General features: G+C 50.5%; 1 protein-coding gene across 4 annotated transcripts in view; it reads left to right on the top strand.

Annotated features, from left to right (window-relative positions):
• Positions 1 to 19,244, top strand: part of GALNT18 (polypeptide N-acetylgalactosaminyltransferase 18) — a 391,174-nt gene that overhangs the window by 341,909 nt on the left and 30,021 nt on the right. For 3 of the 4 annotated variants that reach the window (XM_044929525.2, XM_044929524.1, XM_006045991.4), the window contains one exon: positions 10,361 to 10,779. The exons of the other annotated variant lie outside the window; for it this stretch is intronic. In XM_044929525.2, coding sequence (XP_044785460.1) covers positions 10,361 to 10,507 — 147 coding nt within the window. In that variant the 3' untranslated portion in view covers positions 10,508 to 10,779. Of the gene's footprint in view, positions 1 to 10,360; positions 10,780 to 19,244 lie in introns of those variants that run through there. 4 annotated transcript variants of the gene reach the window in all.

The raw sequence follows: 19,244 nt of genomic DNA, 5'->3' as shown, positions 1-19,244 counted from the left end.
CCAATAGAAGGAGAGAGGGGGAAGCAGGTATTAGGTCACTACACAGGAGAACTGTGTGGCACCAAAGCAATGGACTGCCTCTCAGGGGCAATGAGGCACCCATCCCCTCCCCCATCACTATTACTTTGAATGGTTAAGCAAATGCCAAGTCCTCTCTCCAAGGTATTATTGAGGGAATTCATGACCTAGGAAGGCTGTTATGATGTGCGTCCTTTAAATTTCAGCTTCCTTAAAGTCTATTTGAATACATGGTTGAAGCAAGAATGATCTCAGGAATGGATGATCTCCACCCTCAAATATCGTAAGGGTTTCTGTAGGCAAAGAGAACAGGCTTGTCCTAGGCATCTCTGAGGGAGGACCAGCTGGAGGGGGATACAAGGGCAATTTACAGAGCAGCTTTCTCATAGAGATGTCTGGACATGAAATTGGCCATTCAATGGCATTGAAATATGTATAATATCATATATGAAACGAGTCACTAGTCCAGGTTCGATGCACAATACTGGATGCTTGGGGATGGTGCAATGGGACGACCCAGAGGGATGGTATGGGGAGGGAGGAGGGAGGAGGGTCCAGGATGGGGAACACATGTATACCTGTGGCGGATTCATTTCGATATATGGCAAAACCAATACGATATTGTAAAGTTAAAAAATAAAATTAAATTAAATTAAAGAAGAAATTGGCCATTCAAGGAAGAGGTGGACTCAGAGAACCACTCAGCAGGCCATTAGTGCTGTCACGCTCTAAGGAGACTCGGACTGGATGGTTCTCAGGGCTTGCCAACTCTGAAATTCTATAATTCTAAGCTCCTAATGCCCAGAAAAGGGCTTTTTCTACCTAGAAGCCCCAAGTGGGCCCACCTTACTAAGAAGCACCATGAACTTGAAAATGAGCTGCACGTCTGCTATGAGGGTCATCGTTGTCCCACTTTATGGAATTGTTTATCTGTTATTTTTCTCCATAACTCTTTCTCCCATCAACTAATAGACTGGAGGGATGGGCTATCTTACACTTTCAGTGTCTCTAACACCTAACAGAAAGCCTGAAACAGAAGACATACCCCAGGATGCTGTCGATTAAATGAAAGAATCCTTTCTAAACATTCGCAAATACTAATACAAATATTCTGTGTCCCAGATCTCGAGACAGGTTTGTGGGAGACCCAAAGATGAACTCTACCCTCAACAACTCCTCCTTGCATGCACGTATGCATGCTGAAAAAAAAAAATTGTACTACAGTATTTCAAGGACATTTGAACATCATAGTCAAAGGGCTCCGTTTAGTTGGAAAATCCCTGCAAGAACATTTTTAGAGGGTAGTGCATCCAGCCGCAATACACAGCCATGATTGAAGCAGGCTGCTCCAGCTTACTCTTCCTATAGCTTCAGATTTGGGGGAGGAAGGTGGAAATGATCTTTACTACAAGTATGCATACTGTGTGAAAGGGAGTAGCAATTTGTATGAATATTTGTTAAAACAAGAGGCTCTGATGAGATGTCAGTGTGTTCTGACCGCATTTCATGCTGCCCCAGACTCTGAGATGTGTTGTCATCCCTGTGGGCCATTGAGGGTGATAGAAACACAGGCAAGGCCTTTGATAGAAACACAAGCAAGTCCCATTCAGTGCACAGGGCAGCCTTCCCACTGGTGGGCTGTCCTCCCATCTCAGCTCCCAGTCTTGCCTCATTCTCAGCTCAGAGGCAAGGGCTTTAAAAGGCTTTTTAATGCCTTTTCCAAATGGAGAGCATCAAGGATAACAGCAGAGATGACCGTTAAGGCCAGGAGAGAAAGCATTTCAAGAGCCTGCAGAGACTGCCTGGAAGAGAGCTGAGCACAGAGCCTGGCCATGGACCACTTGTTCTGATTTGTGGGTTCTAATTTGATAATTTGATGCAAGATGAGTAACTCACTCCAAAAAGAACTTATTTGCAGAGCACATTTCCCAGGGAGCACCACTGATTCTGCCAAAGAATTTCCCAGCACGCAAGGAGGAGGAGTCCTTGACTTTCTCCTGCTCCAATCCCCAGGCGCTGTCAGGAAGTCCAACTTGGAGAACCTTTTGTACTGAGAAGAAAAGACTATAATCGGGTGTTTCTTTGCGGCTCTGGAATAAAGCAGCTTTTCATTTCCATGTCACATGAAGGGGCAAGTGTAGAACCGTCCAGTTTTGAAGGACTGACAAAGCTTTATTTAGGCCCTGAATATTTTCCTAGTTATTTTTAGTTTATGGCTGTCAGCACTCTAGATCAGGAGCCAGGACCAGGTGTGAAGGCTCAGTACCTCATTGTTCAGACCCGGGGGGAATTTTATTTATTTATTTTAAATTTTCCTTTAGTTAGTTACTTATTTTTGGCTGAGATGGGTCTTCATACTGCATCAGCTTTTCTCTAGTTGCATCAAGTGGGGGTGACTCTCTAGTTACGACGTGCAGGCTTCTCATTGCAGTGGTTTCTCTCGTGGAGCACAGGCTCTAGGTTGTGCAGCCTCAGTAGTTGCAGATTCTGGGCTCTAGAGCTCAAGCTCAGTAATTGTGGCTCAGGGCCTTAGTTGCTCTGAGGCATGTGGGATCTTCCCGGACCGGGGATCAAACCTGTGTCTCCTGCATTGGTAGGTGGATTCTTTACCACTGAGCCACCAGGGAACCTGTGGGTGGGATTTTAAATTTTATGTATCAAACATTCACGTGGTTCTTACTGTGCACCAGGTACTACTGTAACTGCTGTATAAATATCACTTAATCCTCATGATATTGCCATCAGGTGCTTCATATCCCCATTCTACAGATGAGGAAACTGAGGCACAGAGAGATGATAGTATTTGTCTGAGGTCAAATCAGGATTCTGCCTCCAGGGCCCATGCTTTAAAACCTTAATGCCAAGGAGGCTTTGTCTTGTCTCTAGAAAACCTGTGGATTACTGCAGTAGGAGTTTGGGGCTAGGGTCTCCCTGACAGGCCAGCTGTAGATGTGTATGAACTGGCTGTATTCCTGCTTCCTCAGCAAACTCCCTCCAGCCATCTTGCTGGATACCCTCCTTCACCTTTCCTTTTGCATTTGACATTGCCATTACCCTATTTTCAGTTAAACAGACCTCAGAGCGAATCCCAAGCAGAATCTCACTCAGGGACCAGTGTGTCTCCTTTAAGAACACCAAACACCAAAGCACTTTTTAAATAAACCGAGTGTTGAATATTCATAGTACACAGAAAGACCACTTTCCTCTACAAAAAAGACTTAATCTCAGGATTTCTTTAACTAGCACTAACATCCCACCCATGCTTTGAATTATTTGATTATTAATCATTAACGACTTAACCTGGAAACTCCCACGTCCACTGTGCTTAAAGCCAAAGACCCACTGGGCCACTTGCCCATGGAAAACTAATTAGAACAAAAAGTGGAAACAGAGCTCTGAAAGAAGCAGTCTTTGGAATACAGGATTCAGTCTTCACACAACCTCCTTGTAAACACCTTGATTGCAAGCATGAGAGCAGCCTGAGCTCAGCTCAGCTGCTCCGGGTGCTCCAGCTCGGGGCGATAAGCCAAGCCTCATCCTTTCCCCAGAGAGGATCACGGTTTGCTTGTGGTCCCCAAAGTATGGTCCCTGGACCAGCAGCACCGGCAGTTGTGAAAAGCACTGCTGCTGCTGCTAAGTCGCTTCAGTCGGGTCCGACTCTGTGTGACCCCATAGACGGCCTCCCACCAGGCTCCCCCGTCCCTGGGATTCTCCAGGCAAGAACACTGGAGTGGGTTGCCATTTCCTTCTCCAATGCATGAAAGTGAAAAGTGTAAGTGAAGTCACTCAGTCGTGTCCGACTCAGCAACCCCATGGACTGCAGCCCACCAGGCTCCTGGGTCCATGGGATTTTCCAGGCAAGAGTACTGGAGTGGGGCACAGGCAGCTTAAAAACGTGCTTCCTTCCTCCTTCCCCACCCCTGCCAGTGCTCTACACTCCACACAGCAGCCGGAGGGACCTGGTTAGCATGTCAGTTCCACCCCGCAGTGGCCAGTCCTGTCATGGGATGAACAGCCAAAGTCCATTCACATTAGCTCTTGGGCCTCATTTTCTCCCCCAGCCGCATGCTGTTCCCTGCACACACTAGGCCTGTGTGGGTCAGAAGGTGGGGCCCAGTGATCGAGGGTGTCACAAAGCCCTCCAGGGGCTGTCTAATCCATTTGCCCTGCCCACATCCCCAGGGTTAGTCACCTGCCATAGACACACACCTGGGCAAACAGGCAGAGAGGAGGTGCGTGGCTGTGAAATCCAAAGTCGGCTCCTTAGCACCTCAGCCCAAAGAGCTCATGGACCATAGCACCACGTGCCCCGCTGGGCCCGTAGTCAGTGCTCCATGTGTCTGTACCCCCACGGTCCTCTGGTACCTTTTATAAACAAGAAGACTGAAGCCCAGGATGGCTCAGCCACTTACCAGGGTTACAGCCAGGGAGAGCTGGAAGCAGGGCTGGGAGCAGAGTCCCATGTTCTTGCTTCCACTTGTCCCAACTCTGATGCCCGTTCCAGTCTCTACGCCAGAGGGGCTTGGAAGAAGAAGGAGCTAGGCTGGGGGCTGGGAACCCAGCTCTAGGAATTATTATTAGCCTTCTTAATTCCATACATTCAGCTTTCCTTTTTTTTTTTTTAAACGCTGTTTCCATACTTAACTCGGTTTCCGTTCCAATTAAGCTCTCTGTGTGCTGCGGCCTCTCTCCTGCCAGGTTTAATTGCCCTTATTTAAATTCTTTAATTAAAAGTATTGTGTGTTTCCAGATCCTGTTGTAAGTATTACACAAATAATTTAGATGACTGGACTGGTAAACCCAGCAACTTCGCCCTCCCGTGAGGGCGGGGCTGCCAGGGGCTCTCTGGTTGAGAACCTGCTAACAGGTGGTCCTGGCTCCTTCCTCCCTGCTCCCCACCCCTGTGCTCTACATGCCACACAGCAGCCTGAGGGACCCATTTAGCATGTCAGTCCCACCCCGCAGTGGCCAGTCCTGTCCTTTGGATGAAGAGCCAAAGTCCCTTCACACAACCTGCCCCTCTCTCAGCTCCTGGGTGTCCTCTCCTCCTCCGACCCCATGCTGTTCCCAGCACACACCAGGCCTCTGGAGGTGCGGAAGCTTCATTCTGGGGCACAAGGCTCCCCGATGCACCTAGACTCCTTTTTTCCTCCCTCACACTTTGCCCAGCTTGCACCTTCTCAGGATCACCCCCAAGCATCTCCCGCTGCTGCAGCCTGCCTCCTGCTCACAGCAGTTCCCGAATCCTCCCAACCTGCTGGACTTAGTCTATCTGGGCTGCTGGTATAAAAAGACCAGTGACTGGGAAACTTGAACAACAAACATTTATTACTCACCATTCTGGAGGCTGGAAAGTTCAGGATCAAGGTGCAAGCAGATTTGGTGTCTGGTGAGAACCCTCTTCCTGGTTTTCACATGGCCACATTTTCACTGTGTCCTCACGTGGCCCAGAGAAAGAGACCATCTCTCCTGCATCTCTTCTTATAAGGGCACTAATTCCATCAGGAGGGCTCTGCCCCTGCGACCTAATTCCCTCCCAAAGGCCCTACCTCACATCACGCTGGGGATCAGGGCTTCAACACATGAATTTATAGGGAACACATTCAATCCACAGCACTGTTCTCCATTTTTGTGCATAATCTTAACACCTTTAACACACTAAAGAATCTACTGTTCTCTCTTCCTCCTAGAATACAGTCTCCACAAAGACAAAGTTCTCCTCCTGTTTAGTCACTGATATGTGTCAGTGGCCAGTAACTGTTCCCAGAATGTGATAGGCACTCATTAAATACTGGATGGATGGATAGAGCGATGAATCACGTCTTTGCAGAGAACTCTCAAAAGAATGAGATCAACCTGACACCAGAGCCCCTGGGGCTCATCGGGTGGCCTTCCCCCACCCCAAGCTGTGGCGCACCAGCAGCTCTCAGTCTAGTTCACCAACAGGCCTGGGCGGGGATGAATGGAGGGGAGGGTCTGGCCACTCAGCCTAGTGGGGAACAGTGAAGGCAGCAGACTCCCAGCCTGACTCTACCACTGACTGACCGTGTGGCCCAACTCTCTGAGCCTCAGTCTCCAATTCTACAAAATGGGGCTAATTCTTACCTCCACTGCTCAGCATTATTGTGAGGAACACTTGAAACAGCGTGTGAAGCACTGAACGCAGTGCCGGGGACGTGGGCAATGAGCCCTGACCGTCACTACTTTTGTCTCAGGGCAGAGCCTGCAGATAGAGGTAAGGATAGCAGCCCCCCCCAAAGGTGCTGAGCTCACTGTGAAGGGATCCAATAGAGAAAAGGAGTCTCCTTCATAATTGTGGCAAATCGAATTTGCCTGGGAACGGGGTGAGATTCCAGGGTTTGCTCAATAACAGAGCTTGAGGTCTGGGAAGGAAGACAGGAGGGAGACTGGCCGGTGACCAGCGCAGCTGCACATCAGAGAGTGGGCTGGCTCCTCTCTCCATAACCCACATACGCCCCAAGAGGTATACCAGGCCTCCAAGGTGGCCTTACTACTCTGTTCTAGAAGATCCTCCTTCAAAGCCTCTGGGGAGAGAGCTCTCTTGGCCTCATTCTCCACCCTCAGGTCGGGATGAGCTCACTGAGGTTGTGTCTCCTTCACAGCCCTGCTCTTGGCCTGACTCCATTTCTCTCACAGCCTTCCCGGAGGTCATACCGGCTGTTTCTGCCTCAGGGTCACCATGCTTCCTGTGTCTTGGGTGCTGAGAGTGCGTCTGGGTCAGGGTAGGGCCTGGGAAATGCCATATTTGAGTCTCTGAAGGAACACTCTGCTTCTCAGAGACCTCTGCCCCTCAGAGACCTCTGCCCCACCTCCCTCTCTGGGCCTTGGCACGGCGCCCCAGGGGAAGGCTTAGAATGTGCCCGAGTGGCTGGCAGGAAAGGAGAGGGCTATGGATGCCTCTGTTTTGGACAAGTTTCTCCAGACTTCAGTGCTCTGGGCTTGGTGCCGCAGCCTCACGGTTGGCAAGGCCTGGCCTGGCCTTGAGGACATCCTGAGCTGTCGGAATCCTCGTCTGTCCCCTTTTCTGCCTGTTGCGCACTTTTTCTGGAGCCCCGATCCTGACACCATGAATAGCTTCATATCCATCTGTTGTGTTATAGCTGTTAAAGGGGTTGCCCATCGATCCTTCTGCTCATTCTTCAGTCATCAGGACCATAGTTACCATCTGGCCCTAGAGAGAAAGGAAGCAGAAGGGCAGAGCAGCTTGCCCCAGGCAGAAGCATCTTTGTCCAGGCCTCTCCTCTGTCTCACCAGCCGAATCACCAGCAGACCCTGTGATTAGAGAGCTGGGCTGGTTTCATTCCCATCCTGCCTGAGCTCTCCTCCAGCCTCATAGAATAAGACATTCCACCAGGCTGCCGGGGATACAGGAGGATCGGGGGGTGGTTAGCCCCAGGCCCACAAAGCACTAGACCCAGCCTGGGTGTGGGCAGCAGAGCGCTCAGGCCTTGGAAACTGAGCCTGGTGGAGTTACTGCCTGGACTCGCTTAGAGCAGATACCACAAGGGATACCTCTGGATTCAAAAGCCAAGATTTTGAGGGACAGGGAGAGGACCCAAGGTGGAGCACAGCTTCTGAAGATACAACTTGGGGCTGGCCAACAAAGTCATCCAGTCAGGGCTCGGGAGCATGGTGTGGCCACCAAAGTACAAAGTCCTTGGCTATGTCCAAGGAGCCTCTTGTCCAATGAAGACAAGGTGGGGACCCTCTGCTCTGTGGTCAGTTCTGAGTGACACACAACTGCTGGAGTTTGTCCATGGGAGGGCAACCAGGTGGGAAAATGAAACCAGATTGTCTCACAAGGAGCTGGAAATGTTTCACCTGGCAGAGAATGGAATTAGGGGGGACTGCGGGCCCCATCTTCCCCTACGGTAAAGGAGAAGGTGGAGAAGAAGAAGCCCACCCGCCTGTGGAAACCCCAGGGCACAGTCTGGGGCCCCTTGCTGGGTGCCCCTGAGACAACAATTTTCCTTCAGTGGAGGGGAATTCTCCCAAGATGGAGCGGCCCAGGGAAGTGTGCCCAGCCAGGAGGGCTCAGTCAGCTTGCAGGTGAGAGGGCCAGCCTTCCACATCTCTTCCAACACAGGGACCCCAGGGGCCTTTCCGAGCCCCTGCCTGGTGGCCCATCGTCCCTCAGCCCCTCAGAGCCTGAGCCTGAGGGCTTCTCTCTGGCTGCACTTCTGGGCCCCAGGTGAGCTGCTTCTGTTGTACTGTCTCTCCACTCTTGGAATCAGTGAGTCCCTACTCTCCTTGGGGGAGGTGCTGGGTCGGGGCACATGGGGAGACACTGCTTTGCTCCGTCGAATCCTTCTAAGGAGGTCTGCAGTCCCCAGGCCATCTCCCACACACAGGAAATGGGGAGTCCCACAGCCCCTCCCAGACACACATATAAAACACACTCCTTACCCCCTCTGCCACCCTGGCTCCTTCACCTGCTGTCCAAAGTCCCTCTGAGAGAGCTGGATTTTTGTTTTAATTTTTTTTAGCTGAAGAATAACATATACACAGATAGAACCATCCAAACATACATACCAAAGTAAATGTTCAACTCAATAATTTAAAACAAAGCCAACATTAAGGTGGCTGCCAGCCAGGTCAGGAAATAGCACACTCCCTACTCCCAAGAAGCATCCTTTGGTCTACTGTCAATCATTTTCCCACTCCCCATTCCCCAAGATACCCACCCCTGACTCTGAGCCTGTGGTCTTATTTTACCTGTTTGGAAAGTATGTATAAGTCTAATTGTGTATGTGTTCTTTGTCTGGCTTCTTTTGCTAACATTATATTTGTAGCATTTGTCCTTAATGAATGGAGCTCTGGTTTGATCATTTTTAAAGCTGAGTATGTTATGTGAATAACCACAAGTTATTTATCCATTGTACTATTGATGGACATTTGGGTTGTGTCCAGGTTGGAGCTTTTATAAACCATGCTTCAGAACCGGTGCAGACAGTTCTGGATACCCGCCTGGGCATGGCGTCGGTGGGTCTCAGGGCTGTGTACATTCAGCTGCAGGAGATGCTGCCCATTTCCCAGGTGGTTGGAAGAACTGAGTCTCAGTGTTCTCTTGAGGTGTCAGTGGTCGCCATGGGGACAATAGTGGCCAAGGGGATGGCTTCCTTACAGAAGAGGAGTGTGTCCCCCTCTATCACAGGGTGCTGTTCGCTGGGATGGGCATGGGGGCAGCTGGGGGTGCTGCAGCTCCAGAGTCCTGCTTGTGGAGGGGGGTCAGTTAGGAGACTGGTGCAGTTGTCCAGGTGACAGAAGACCGTGGCCTGAACCAGGGCAGATGTGATGGCATGGGGATAAGGGGACAGTCACAGGGCATGAGGAGGAATTGGTAGGACTTGGTGCCTAACCAGTACTGGGGAGAAGCAGAGGTGTCAGTGGAAATTCTTGGTTATTGCTGAGATGGGAAGCACAGGAGTATTCTGGGGAAAAGTGAATTTCCATATACTGGAGTCCATATACTCCAGTACCATGAGGCTCCAGGAGGCCAACTTATAAGAGCCTGCCTGCTTGGGAGACCAAAGTTGGGCTGAGCACATCTTTGATGAAACTCAGAGATACTCCGAGAGTCTGGACCTTCACCCAGGTGCCAGCCAGCAGCCTCAGAGTGTCCAAGGCCTGCAAGGATCTCACTAAAAACAAAAATTGGAAGTTTCTTTTTTGCTGCTGTAGAGCTGCTTTAAGAAGCAGAACCTCCCTTCTTTCAAGGGCTTTGAGCATAAACTGAGTATGCATGGCTACAGAACCTTCTGGGACATCAGCAGCATAGAGGGAAACCAAGCATATCCAGGGCTGACCGAGCCCAGGGCAGTAAGACAGTATCTAGGAGTCTGGGTTTGGTTGAGGCCAGCACTGATGACTACAGAGGTTCAGTTGGGAGCAAGGACCCTAAAAGCAGGAGGTCCTGGGCCTCTGGTGATGCTCACATTCTGGCCAATCATGGAGCGGTCCCAAGGAACTAGGATTTGCAGAACAAATGGGGAGCAGGGCCCAGCCCCCATGGCAGGCACAATAGAAGTAAACCAGCATGCCACACACAGCTAGGTAGATGGAAGCTGGGCTGGGGCATTTCTGTCCTCTTTCCTAACAAAGGACTAGGGCTCTGTGAAGAAAACAGAGGCACAGGGTTCCATCTTGGGGAGGAAACCAGCACCTAGAGATGGGAAGCCTCAGGCTCTCTGGGCATGCTGACCCCAGACCTCCTGCAGCCTCCCAGGATCCCACGCTTCTGCACCCACAAGTAATCCCCACCAGCCACTGGGCCTGAGGCTCCCCCACACCCTCTGACCCCACTCTCCACCCTGGCTCCTAGGGAGGCCCCATCCAGAACCGCAAGTCCAAGCGCTGTCTGGAGCTGCAGGAGAACAACGAAGCGGAGTTCGGCTTCCAGCTGGTGCTGCAGAGGTGCTCCGGCCAGCACTGGAGCATCACCAACGTCCTGAGGAGCCTGGCATCCTGACCCCGCCGGGAGCTGCCCCCACGCCCCGCCCCTTTGCTACTGTGTAGCACCCGCTGCAACGCTGCCTGCTGTCCGTGTGGGGGTGTTTGGAGTCTGGGGAACCAGGTTGGTGGGCCCCCAAAAGAGCTTTGTATTTCCTATTCAGTTTTCATGGAGTTTATAGAAAGACGCCGAATGGTGGGTGAGGGTATAATATCATAAACTATTTTGCAACTGTAAATAGGGGACACGTGGAACATATTTATAACTGACAATAAAATACCATTGATTAAGGGGTGTTGCAGTCATTTGGTGGAGATTCAGGCCTGGCTCCTCTGAACTTGGGGCCCAAGATGTGGCTGTGTTTGCCCTCCCTGCTCCCATGCCTGAGAAACGAGGCTTTAAGGCCGGGCAGACAGTGGGAGCTTGTTGTGGGAGCTTGTTTTGCAAGCTGCCAGCTTTCTCTGTGGGGCCCAGGGAGACGAGACGGGCACCTCGACCTCAGGGTCACCTCCAGAGAGAGGGTTCCCTCTGCTTCCACAAGACGCCTTAGTCCTTCATCCTGAGAAACCAGGAAGGCTTGTCAGCCACTGGGCTTCGGACCACACTGCTCTCCGGAAGCCACCGCCTTCACCTCCCAGAGCCGTCCACGGTTGCTTGTGTCAGCAACTGCCACGTCCAGCTGCCACCGTTAACTCCTTCCATGAATCACGGTGCATTAGTTCCCAGGGGCAACAACGTCACACACTGGGTGGCTTAAACAGGTGGCGTCACACGGTTCTGCAGGCTAGGAGTCAAGTCGGGGTGTCAGCTGGGCTGGCTCCTTCTGAGAGCTGTGAGGACAATCGGGTCCAGGCCTCTCCCCGAGCATCTAGAGGCCTCAGGGGTTCCTTGGCTTGTAAGTGGCCGGCTTCCGCCTGCGTGTTTCCTCCCTCCCCGTGTCATCACCCCCACTCCTGCTGTGCTCACCCCGATCACCTCTTGAGTGCCGGTCTCTAGCCCTGTTCCTGGGAGAAGCAGCTGACAGCCAGCCCCTCTGCACAAGGGCCCCCACCCCTGACACAGTGATACTCGACTCCCCGTCTGTGCCCGGACCTCTCCTCTGCGCCCCAGGTCCAGTCTGCCGCTGCTGACAGGCCCCAGGCAGCTGGGTGGCTGTCCCTTGGACAGTGCTCATCTGACGTGCAGAAAACAGACCTGTCCCTCATCCTCCCAGGCCCACCCACGTGACCAGCACCGCCCTCCTCCAGGCACTCACACCACAGTCCTCTGTCTCTAACCTCCCCGCTGCTCCTCCCTCCCATATCTTGTCAGTCCATCGTGGCAGTGATGCCTCTTCAACAGCCCCCAAATCCCCTCCCTGGGCCCCCTCATCACTCACGAGGGCCTGCCTCCCCGTCTCCAGCCTTCCTCCATTCTCATCTCACCTACCCTCCACGCTAGTTTTCAAGGAGTCTTTCCGAAATGCAAATAGGGTGACAATTTTTTTTCCTGGCCTTCAGTGGGTCTCACCAAAGATGGTAAACACCTAGTTAAGATACCGGACTCAGAGCTTCATCCTGAGGTGAGTCCAGGGGCCAGGTGTCGGAAGCACCCAGGTTAGAGGCCTTACACACAGGGGTGGTTGTGAGTGCAAGAAGGCCTGGCCTCCTGGCTGTCACCCTCACTGGACGTCTGTAGCCCTAGTCCACCCTCTAGGGACGGTGGTGTCCAATGGCTTCTTCCCTTCTTTTCGGAAAGCTTTTCTTGGTGTGTTTGCTAGAGCTTCTATAACAAAATACCATAGACCAGGTGGCTTAAACAACAAAAGTGTGGGGTTTCATGTTCCTGGAGCCCAGAAGTCCAAAATGAAGGTGTCGGCAGTGTTGATTCCCCCAAGGGCTGTGACGAAAGGGGGTTTGCCAGGCCTTGCTCCCTAGCTGGCAAATAACCATCTTCTCTCTGTGTCTTGTTTCCAAATTTCTCTTTCTTATAAGGACACCATTTGTACTGGATTAATAGATGGGGAAACAGTGGAAACACTGCCAGACTTTATTTTGGGGGGCTCCAAAATCACTGCAGATGGTGACTGCAGCCATGAAATTAAAAGACGCTTACTCCTTGGAAGGAAAGTTATGACCAACCTAGATAGCATATTCAAAAGCAGAGACGTTACTTTGCCAACTAAGTTCCATCTAGTCGAGGCTATGGTTTTTCCCATGGTCATGTATGGATGTGAGAGTTGGACTGTGAAGAAGGCTGAGTGCCGAAGAATTGATGCTTTTGAACTGTGGTGTTGGAGAAGACTCTTGAGAGTCCCTTGGACTGCAAGGAGATCCAACCAGTCCATTCTAAAGGAGATCAGTCCTGGGTGTTCTTTGGAAGGACTGATGCTAAAGCTGAAATTCCAGTACTTAGGCAACCTCATGTGAAGAGTTGACTCATTGGAAAAGACTCTGATGCTGGGAGGGACTGGGGGCAGGAGGAGAAGGGGACAACAGAGGATGAGATGGTTGGATGGCATCATCGACTCATGGATGTGAGTTTGAGTGAACTCCGGGAGTTGGTGATGGACAGGGAGGCCTAGCGTGCTGTGATTCATGGGGTCGCAAAGAGTCGGACACGACTGAGTGACTGAACTGAACTGAACTGAATGTCCATCCTAATGACCTCATTTTAGCATCAGTACCTTGGTTAAGACCCCATCTCCAAACAAGGTAACATTCTGAAGTGAAGGCTTCAACATATGAATAGGGGGCACAATTTAACTCCTAACAGGGGAGCAGAGGAGGGTGAAGAGCAGACCCCAGGCTGCAGAAGGCTGCCTCCCCTTGAGCCCACTTTGCCCAGCAAGTCCTGCCTGTGGGGCAGCCCAGGTGTCCCCGCCTCCACAGGGTGGGTCCTGAGCAGGTGACAGGCTTTGCTGAAGGACCTGGGATGTTCATCATGGCCCTCTGTGTCCATGCACTTCTAAGGAAAACTGTCCCAACCAGAGCCCCAGTAGTGACCCCACTTGTACCATGACTAGGTTCCCCCAGAAAGCTGATCGGACCTGACCTGTGGGCAGGATCCAGATACTGGTCAGTGATTGATGACAACACAAGAAGGTGAGCTGGGCTGTCACATTCTGCCTGCAAACGCACCGTGACACAGTTAGTGAAGAAGGCCAGGAGCCATGACCATACACAGAGATGAGCCCCCAGAGGGCTGAGTGAGCCAGAGCCTGTGTGTGCTGAGCTTGAGAGGGGGAAGCCAAGGCAAGCAGAGGACAGAGGGATGCTAGTGAACAGAGGCAGCGGATCCACCCCATGGAGCTCTGATGTGGCCGTGACACAGACGGAGACGACAGACAGCCCCCCTCACCCCAGACCCAACCCGCTCACGTGCTGCTGACTCTTGCCCCTGCTCCTTACAACAAACAAGACTGACTGCCAGAAGCAGGGTGTAAAGATTTCAGATGTCAGAATCTACTCATGCACAGACCAATTGTGTGTGAATGCACACACAATCCCTACAACTGCTGTGCACACAAGTAACAGGGAGGCATGCGTTTGCACCTTCAGTGTTTGCGTGCGCATGCACAGGCTTCACACATCCACACGTGCACACACGCATGCAGTATGTCACACACACACACTGACCCCAAACGGGAAAGTTATTTCTGTCCACTCTCCAGAAGTCTTTTTACAGCAACGAGGCTGCCATGATTTAACATTATTTAACATGGTGCCTGTGAAGCAGAGGCTACTGGAAATCAGAGCCCTTTTATTCTCGTCACCTCTTTCTAAATGCAGACAAGAGATCCAAGGGAGTTCTGAGGCAAGACAGAAACTCCCTGGCCTTAAGAGTCTGGGTTTGCTTGCTTTCTTCATGATCGGAAAGTAAGTGCAGGACACAGTCACCCGAAACTGTGTGCTCAGCCCTGCTCACTCTCCAGCCCTTGGCACCCAAGAGGAGAGAGGGGAAGGCAGTGAGCACACCTCCAGCTCCTGATCCCACGAGACTCCCACTGCCTGGCTCTGGCCTCAGTCCATCTCTCTGCACACAGACAGGAACTCTGTCTTTCCCCGGTGCTTTACCAACTGCCTGGCCAGAAAGGGCCTCGGGGGCATCAGCCCTAATGTGGATATGTTTTCAGATTACACAGTGTGGTCACACCTGGGGGCCAGGCTTTAAAGATCGTCATCACATAATGCCTCTTCTCTCTGTTAAACCTTCTCATCACTGTACCCAGGGGAGGGGGCCCAGACCCATCCCTGGTCCCCACAGGGAGAAGCTAAGACCAGAGGTGGCGTTATGGTTGTGTGGCATGGGACCCTGAGTTCAGAGTCCCCTCCAGCCACCTCCAGCCCCAGCTTAGTCTGATGCTCTGCTGTCACTGTCTTGATAATTTCTGAACAAGGGACTGTGTATCTTTATTTTGTACTGGGCCCAGCAAAGTATGCAGCAGATCCCCCTTGTGACACGGCATTTTTTGCAGAAAACACCCAGAAGCCAGTCCATGGCACAGAACCTTCTCCCAGGAGGAGCCACTCCTGGTGAGAGAAGCAGCTGATCCCAGTGGCCTAAATTCAGAACCAGTCTTGATTCCCGCCCCCATCCCTCCCTGTCCTCTTCCAGGACGTTCCACTTCCTGCTGCCACCACCCTCACGATAGCCCCTAGGGGGCGCTGTGCTCTGCCTGAAGGGTGCACTCAAATTCCGCCCCTGGGTTCCTTGGCGAGCAGCGCCAAGATTTCCAAAAGGGATTGAACTACTAAAGGGACTATCCAAGGAAGTGATCCCTTGAGCAAAGAGGAGCATGGAGGTTGTTTTTCCCAATACTTTCTGCTCGCCTAAGATGTTCTACTCACACTTCATCCATCTTCAGTTCCTGGCCATGGACGTGCCCCTGGTATAACTGGATCCCTTCCCCGGTATGTCCCTGTATTCAGTCGCTCAGTCATGTCTGACTTTTTGTGACCCGATGGACCGGAGCTACGTGACAGCTCATGTAGGAGGGTCTGAAAGAGTGAAGGGGCAAAATAGGAGAGTGGAGTAGGTGATACCCTACCACGAAGGCCTTTGTAAGCTTTGCTAAGGATGGACCCTTTATCCTCAGGATGAGGGAAGCCACTGAAAAGTTTTAAGCAGGCAGGCTCCTCTGTCCATGGGATTCTCCGGGCAAGAATACAGGACTGGGTTGTCATGCCCTCCTCCAGGGAATCTTTCCTACCCAGGGATTGAACCCACGTCTCTTGCATCTCCTGCATTGCAGGCTGATTCTTTACTGCTGAGCCCCCAGGGAACTTCCAGCCACTATGCCACACCACCTCCCAACTGCGTGGCTGCCTTCACATGATATAGAATCTCCCTGGGATGTGCCACGGTCCCCAGGAGCCAGCCTCATGGGGCTCCACATGCTGCCAGAGCTGTAAACACCACCTCCTGTTTCATTTCCCTGGTGATTCTGACCTTCCAAACGTGACCACGGTGAGAGTGTGATTAATGAGCCAATTACTTCTGTGGAAGACATTGTGCAAAATAAATAGCCCATTTCCCTTCAGTTTACAGTTTTAATAAATAAATAGTGCTCCGTGCTCTGGTTTTGTTTATGGCTGCTCATACCTGAAAGTTTGTGATGAATCTTTGTGTTGTTCATTTCCAAAATTAATCAGATCTGCCAGATGACTCTGAAATATAGGACTGCATTTGTCCTTCGATGTTAACAGCAAGACAGGCAGGTGGGGCCCCAGGAAAAGGTGGGCTAAGGGGAAGGGTGAACAGAGGGCAGAATGATTAGAGCTCTGGAGCCCTGGCCCTGGAGGCCCAGTGCCCACACATGGAAACCATTGTCAGGGAGGCTCAGCATGTAGCTTCACAATTAATGGTTCAAGGAAAATCACCAGGAAGGACAAGGACAGAGGCGTGGCAGAAACTTCTTTCCTCTGCTTCAAACTTGGGTAGATTGGCCAAAGTGGACAGTGTGTCCAAACTCCATCCAATGGGCCAAAACTTAAAAAGCCTTCACCTCCTCTACAGGGGGTGAAGAGTCATGTACTCAATGGGATGTCTTTTTCAGGTCCCTCTGTGCAGACACAGGGCAGAAGGGCAGAAGGTCAGGCATCTCTTGTGGGGTGCTCACCATCTGAAAGTTGTCTTGGGTGGGATGGTAGATCACGAAGGTTCAGTGTGATCAGAAGTAACAGATATTCAACAATCAAATATTCATGATGTGCATTTACCATCTACACACTTTGATGTACATCTAGTGAAGTCTCAACGTAGGTCATGAGGTTAATATTAAGCATCCATTTTACAGATGAGGAATAGAAGAGGTTCCGAAGATATCAGTTACTTGCACAGGTTCTCAGAGCTAGTAAGTGAAAGAGTTCATATTCATATCTAGGTCTTCAGTCTCCAAGAGCAGTGTTGCTGTATTTCATGTAGATATGATCTGTCTGTGAGAATGCAAGTTAGTTTTTCTTTGACATTGGTGTGACTGGGCCTCTTTATGTTCCCTTCTACATGTGTTTTATCCCCATCAAACAATTCTTTGGAGGATCTCCACAGACCCCTTGAAATGATCAGTGCACCTGTGCTGTCCCTCCTGTTAGACTATGAGAGTCTTGAGGGCAGTGGCATCACTTAATCTGTCTTGTAGCCCTCTCTCCTGGCACAGTGCCCAGCATGCATGTGTGTATTCATTCAGCACCCATGTACCAATCATCTACAGGGTGCTGTGTGCTGGGGACACAACAGTGAATTAAAAGAGACACAGCCACTACCTCTATAGCGCTTACATACTAGCGGAAAAGACAAATGTTAACCACATAATTGAATAAATAATATGAAATTGAACGGTAGTTAAGTATTAAGAAGAAGATAAGAGTTGGGTGCTGAGGAAGCGACATCTGAGCTGAGCTATGTTGAGGAGCAATAACTGGAGGATAGAGACATGTCCTTCCATCCTGGGGACCAGCACATGGAGAGGCGGGTGAGGGGGCCTATGGACAGCTCATGTAGGAGGGTTTGAAAGAGTGAAGCGGCAAAATAGGAGAGTGGAGTAGGTGATACCCTACCACGAAGGCCTTTGTAAGCTTTGCTAAGGATGGAGCCTTTATCCTCAGGATGAGGGAAGCCACTGAAAAGTTTTAAGCAGGCAGGTGACATGATCAGAGCTGCATTTGATTGGAGGAGGGCAAACCCTTTCCCAGGTAGATCAAGGAGGAGGTAGGGATGATGCTAGCTTTGACCAGGGTCACAGCAGTGAAGATGGAGAGAAGAAAAAATTCCAAGGTCACAGAGCAGGTAAAGTAGATGGATCACAGTGGTGGTTTGAATATGGAGCATGAGGAAGAGAGGGTATGAAGGGCACCACTCCCTGGGATAAAAGTATGTCATGAGGATCCATTTGGAAAGCAGGATCCTGAACTTAGTCTTAAGTCTATCATGAGTTTGAGGACCCTTCAAGCTCTCCAGAATGAGATGTCAGGAGAATTTGACAATGTGACAGTGGGATATGTGGGTGCAGGGTGTGCTCACGGCAGGGGATTAATAGTGTGTCCTAAATTAATGTTCTCAGCTTCTCTCTCTCTTCCACCACTTCTTTTCATCAAGAGATAATGATGATGGTTCTTAGGAAATGTAGAAATAGACATGACTCACCTTGGATAGAGGCTTCGGAAGGAGGCAGCTCCATAAACCCAGGTCATTACCAACTGCCAGGCGCACAGAGTTTTACAGCCCACGTGGGGCTCTAACTCATTTGAGCTTCACAAGAACCTGGGATTATTACCTCCATTTGAGGTTACAAGGTTTGTCCTGAGAAATCATGTATTGGATCAAGTGTAAACTACTTTCTTATTATCATCTGCCTTCTGGAAGAATTGAAACTGCAAAAAGCTTCCCTTATGAGACACTTGAATCCAATCCAGTCTACACACATCCTTGAGCACAAATTTAAAAGGCAAAGGAAAGGCTGCAAAGACATGTAAGAAAAAAGCCCCTGCCCTTGAGATCATAGACCAGAAAACAAGAGCCCCAACTGATTGTAATACACAAAGCAATGTGGGAGAATACCATAGAAGATTCATTTAAAGAAATTCATTAAAAATTCATTATTATAAAAAATAATGTCTAGTGTAAACAAATACATAATATAGAACTATAAAAGAAAGTGAAAGAGTATCCAAGTCCCACCCTGAGGTACCCAGGTCATTGTTCTGTCTGTTTAACTTTGGCAGGTGCTTGAGAGTGGACGTTTTAGTTCCATTAGTCGATTCATGGCCTGTTATGTTTGAGCTGGTTTTAGCTGGAGTTTCTGTAATGTGCAATCAAAAGAATCTTGACTAATAAGGTTATTTTGAGAATTCAATCAATTAAAGAATACAAAGTGCTTAACACTGTACCTCAAATATAGTCAAGTACTCAAAACATATTAACTGCTATTACTCCTGTGTTTCAATCTATTGGATTGGTGGGGCCAGGCACACAAAAGGCTGTTTACATGAAATACTGAGGAGCTTCCTGGGAGAAAATTAATCCTAAGAGAAGAGGAATCCAAGCACCTAAGATTCAGTGCAAAAGCATTAGTCCACAGGACCCAGGAGCGAGTCTGAGGACAGCCTAGTGTCTGCCCGTCAGCGGTTTCTCCCGGGTCAGCTCTCCCAGAAGCCCAGGCACACAGCGTGTGGAGGATGGTGGCTGAGAGGGAACAGGGGGGCCTGGAAGTGGCCCCTCACACACCGTGTGCACGCGCTCAGTCATGTCCAACTTTTTATGACTCCGTGGACTGTAG

This window comes from Bubalus bubalis, chromosome 16 (genome assembly GCF_019923935.1).
Source record: "Bubalus bubalis isolate 160015118507 breed Murrah chromosome 16, NDDB_SH_1, whole genome shotgun sequence".
NCBI classification, from domain to species: Eukaryota; Metazoa; Chordata; class Mammalia; order Artiodactyla; family Bovidae; genus Bubalus; species Bubalus bubalis.
Note: the sequence above shows the minus strand (reverse complement) of the source record. Positions and strands in the feature narration are given on the sequence as shown.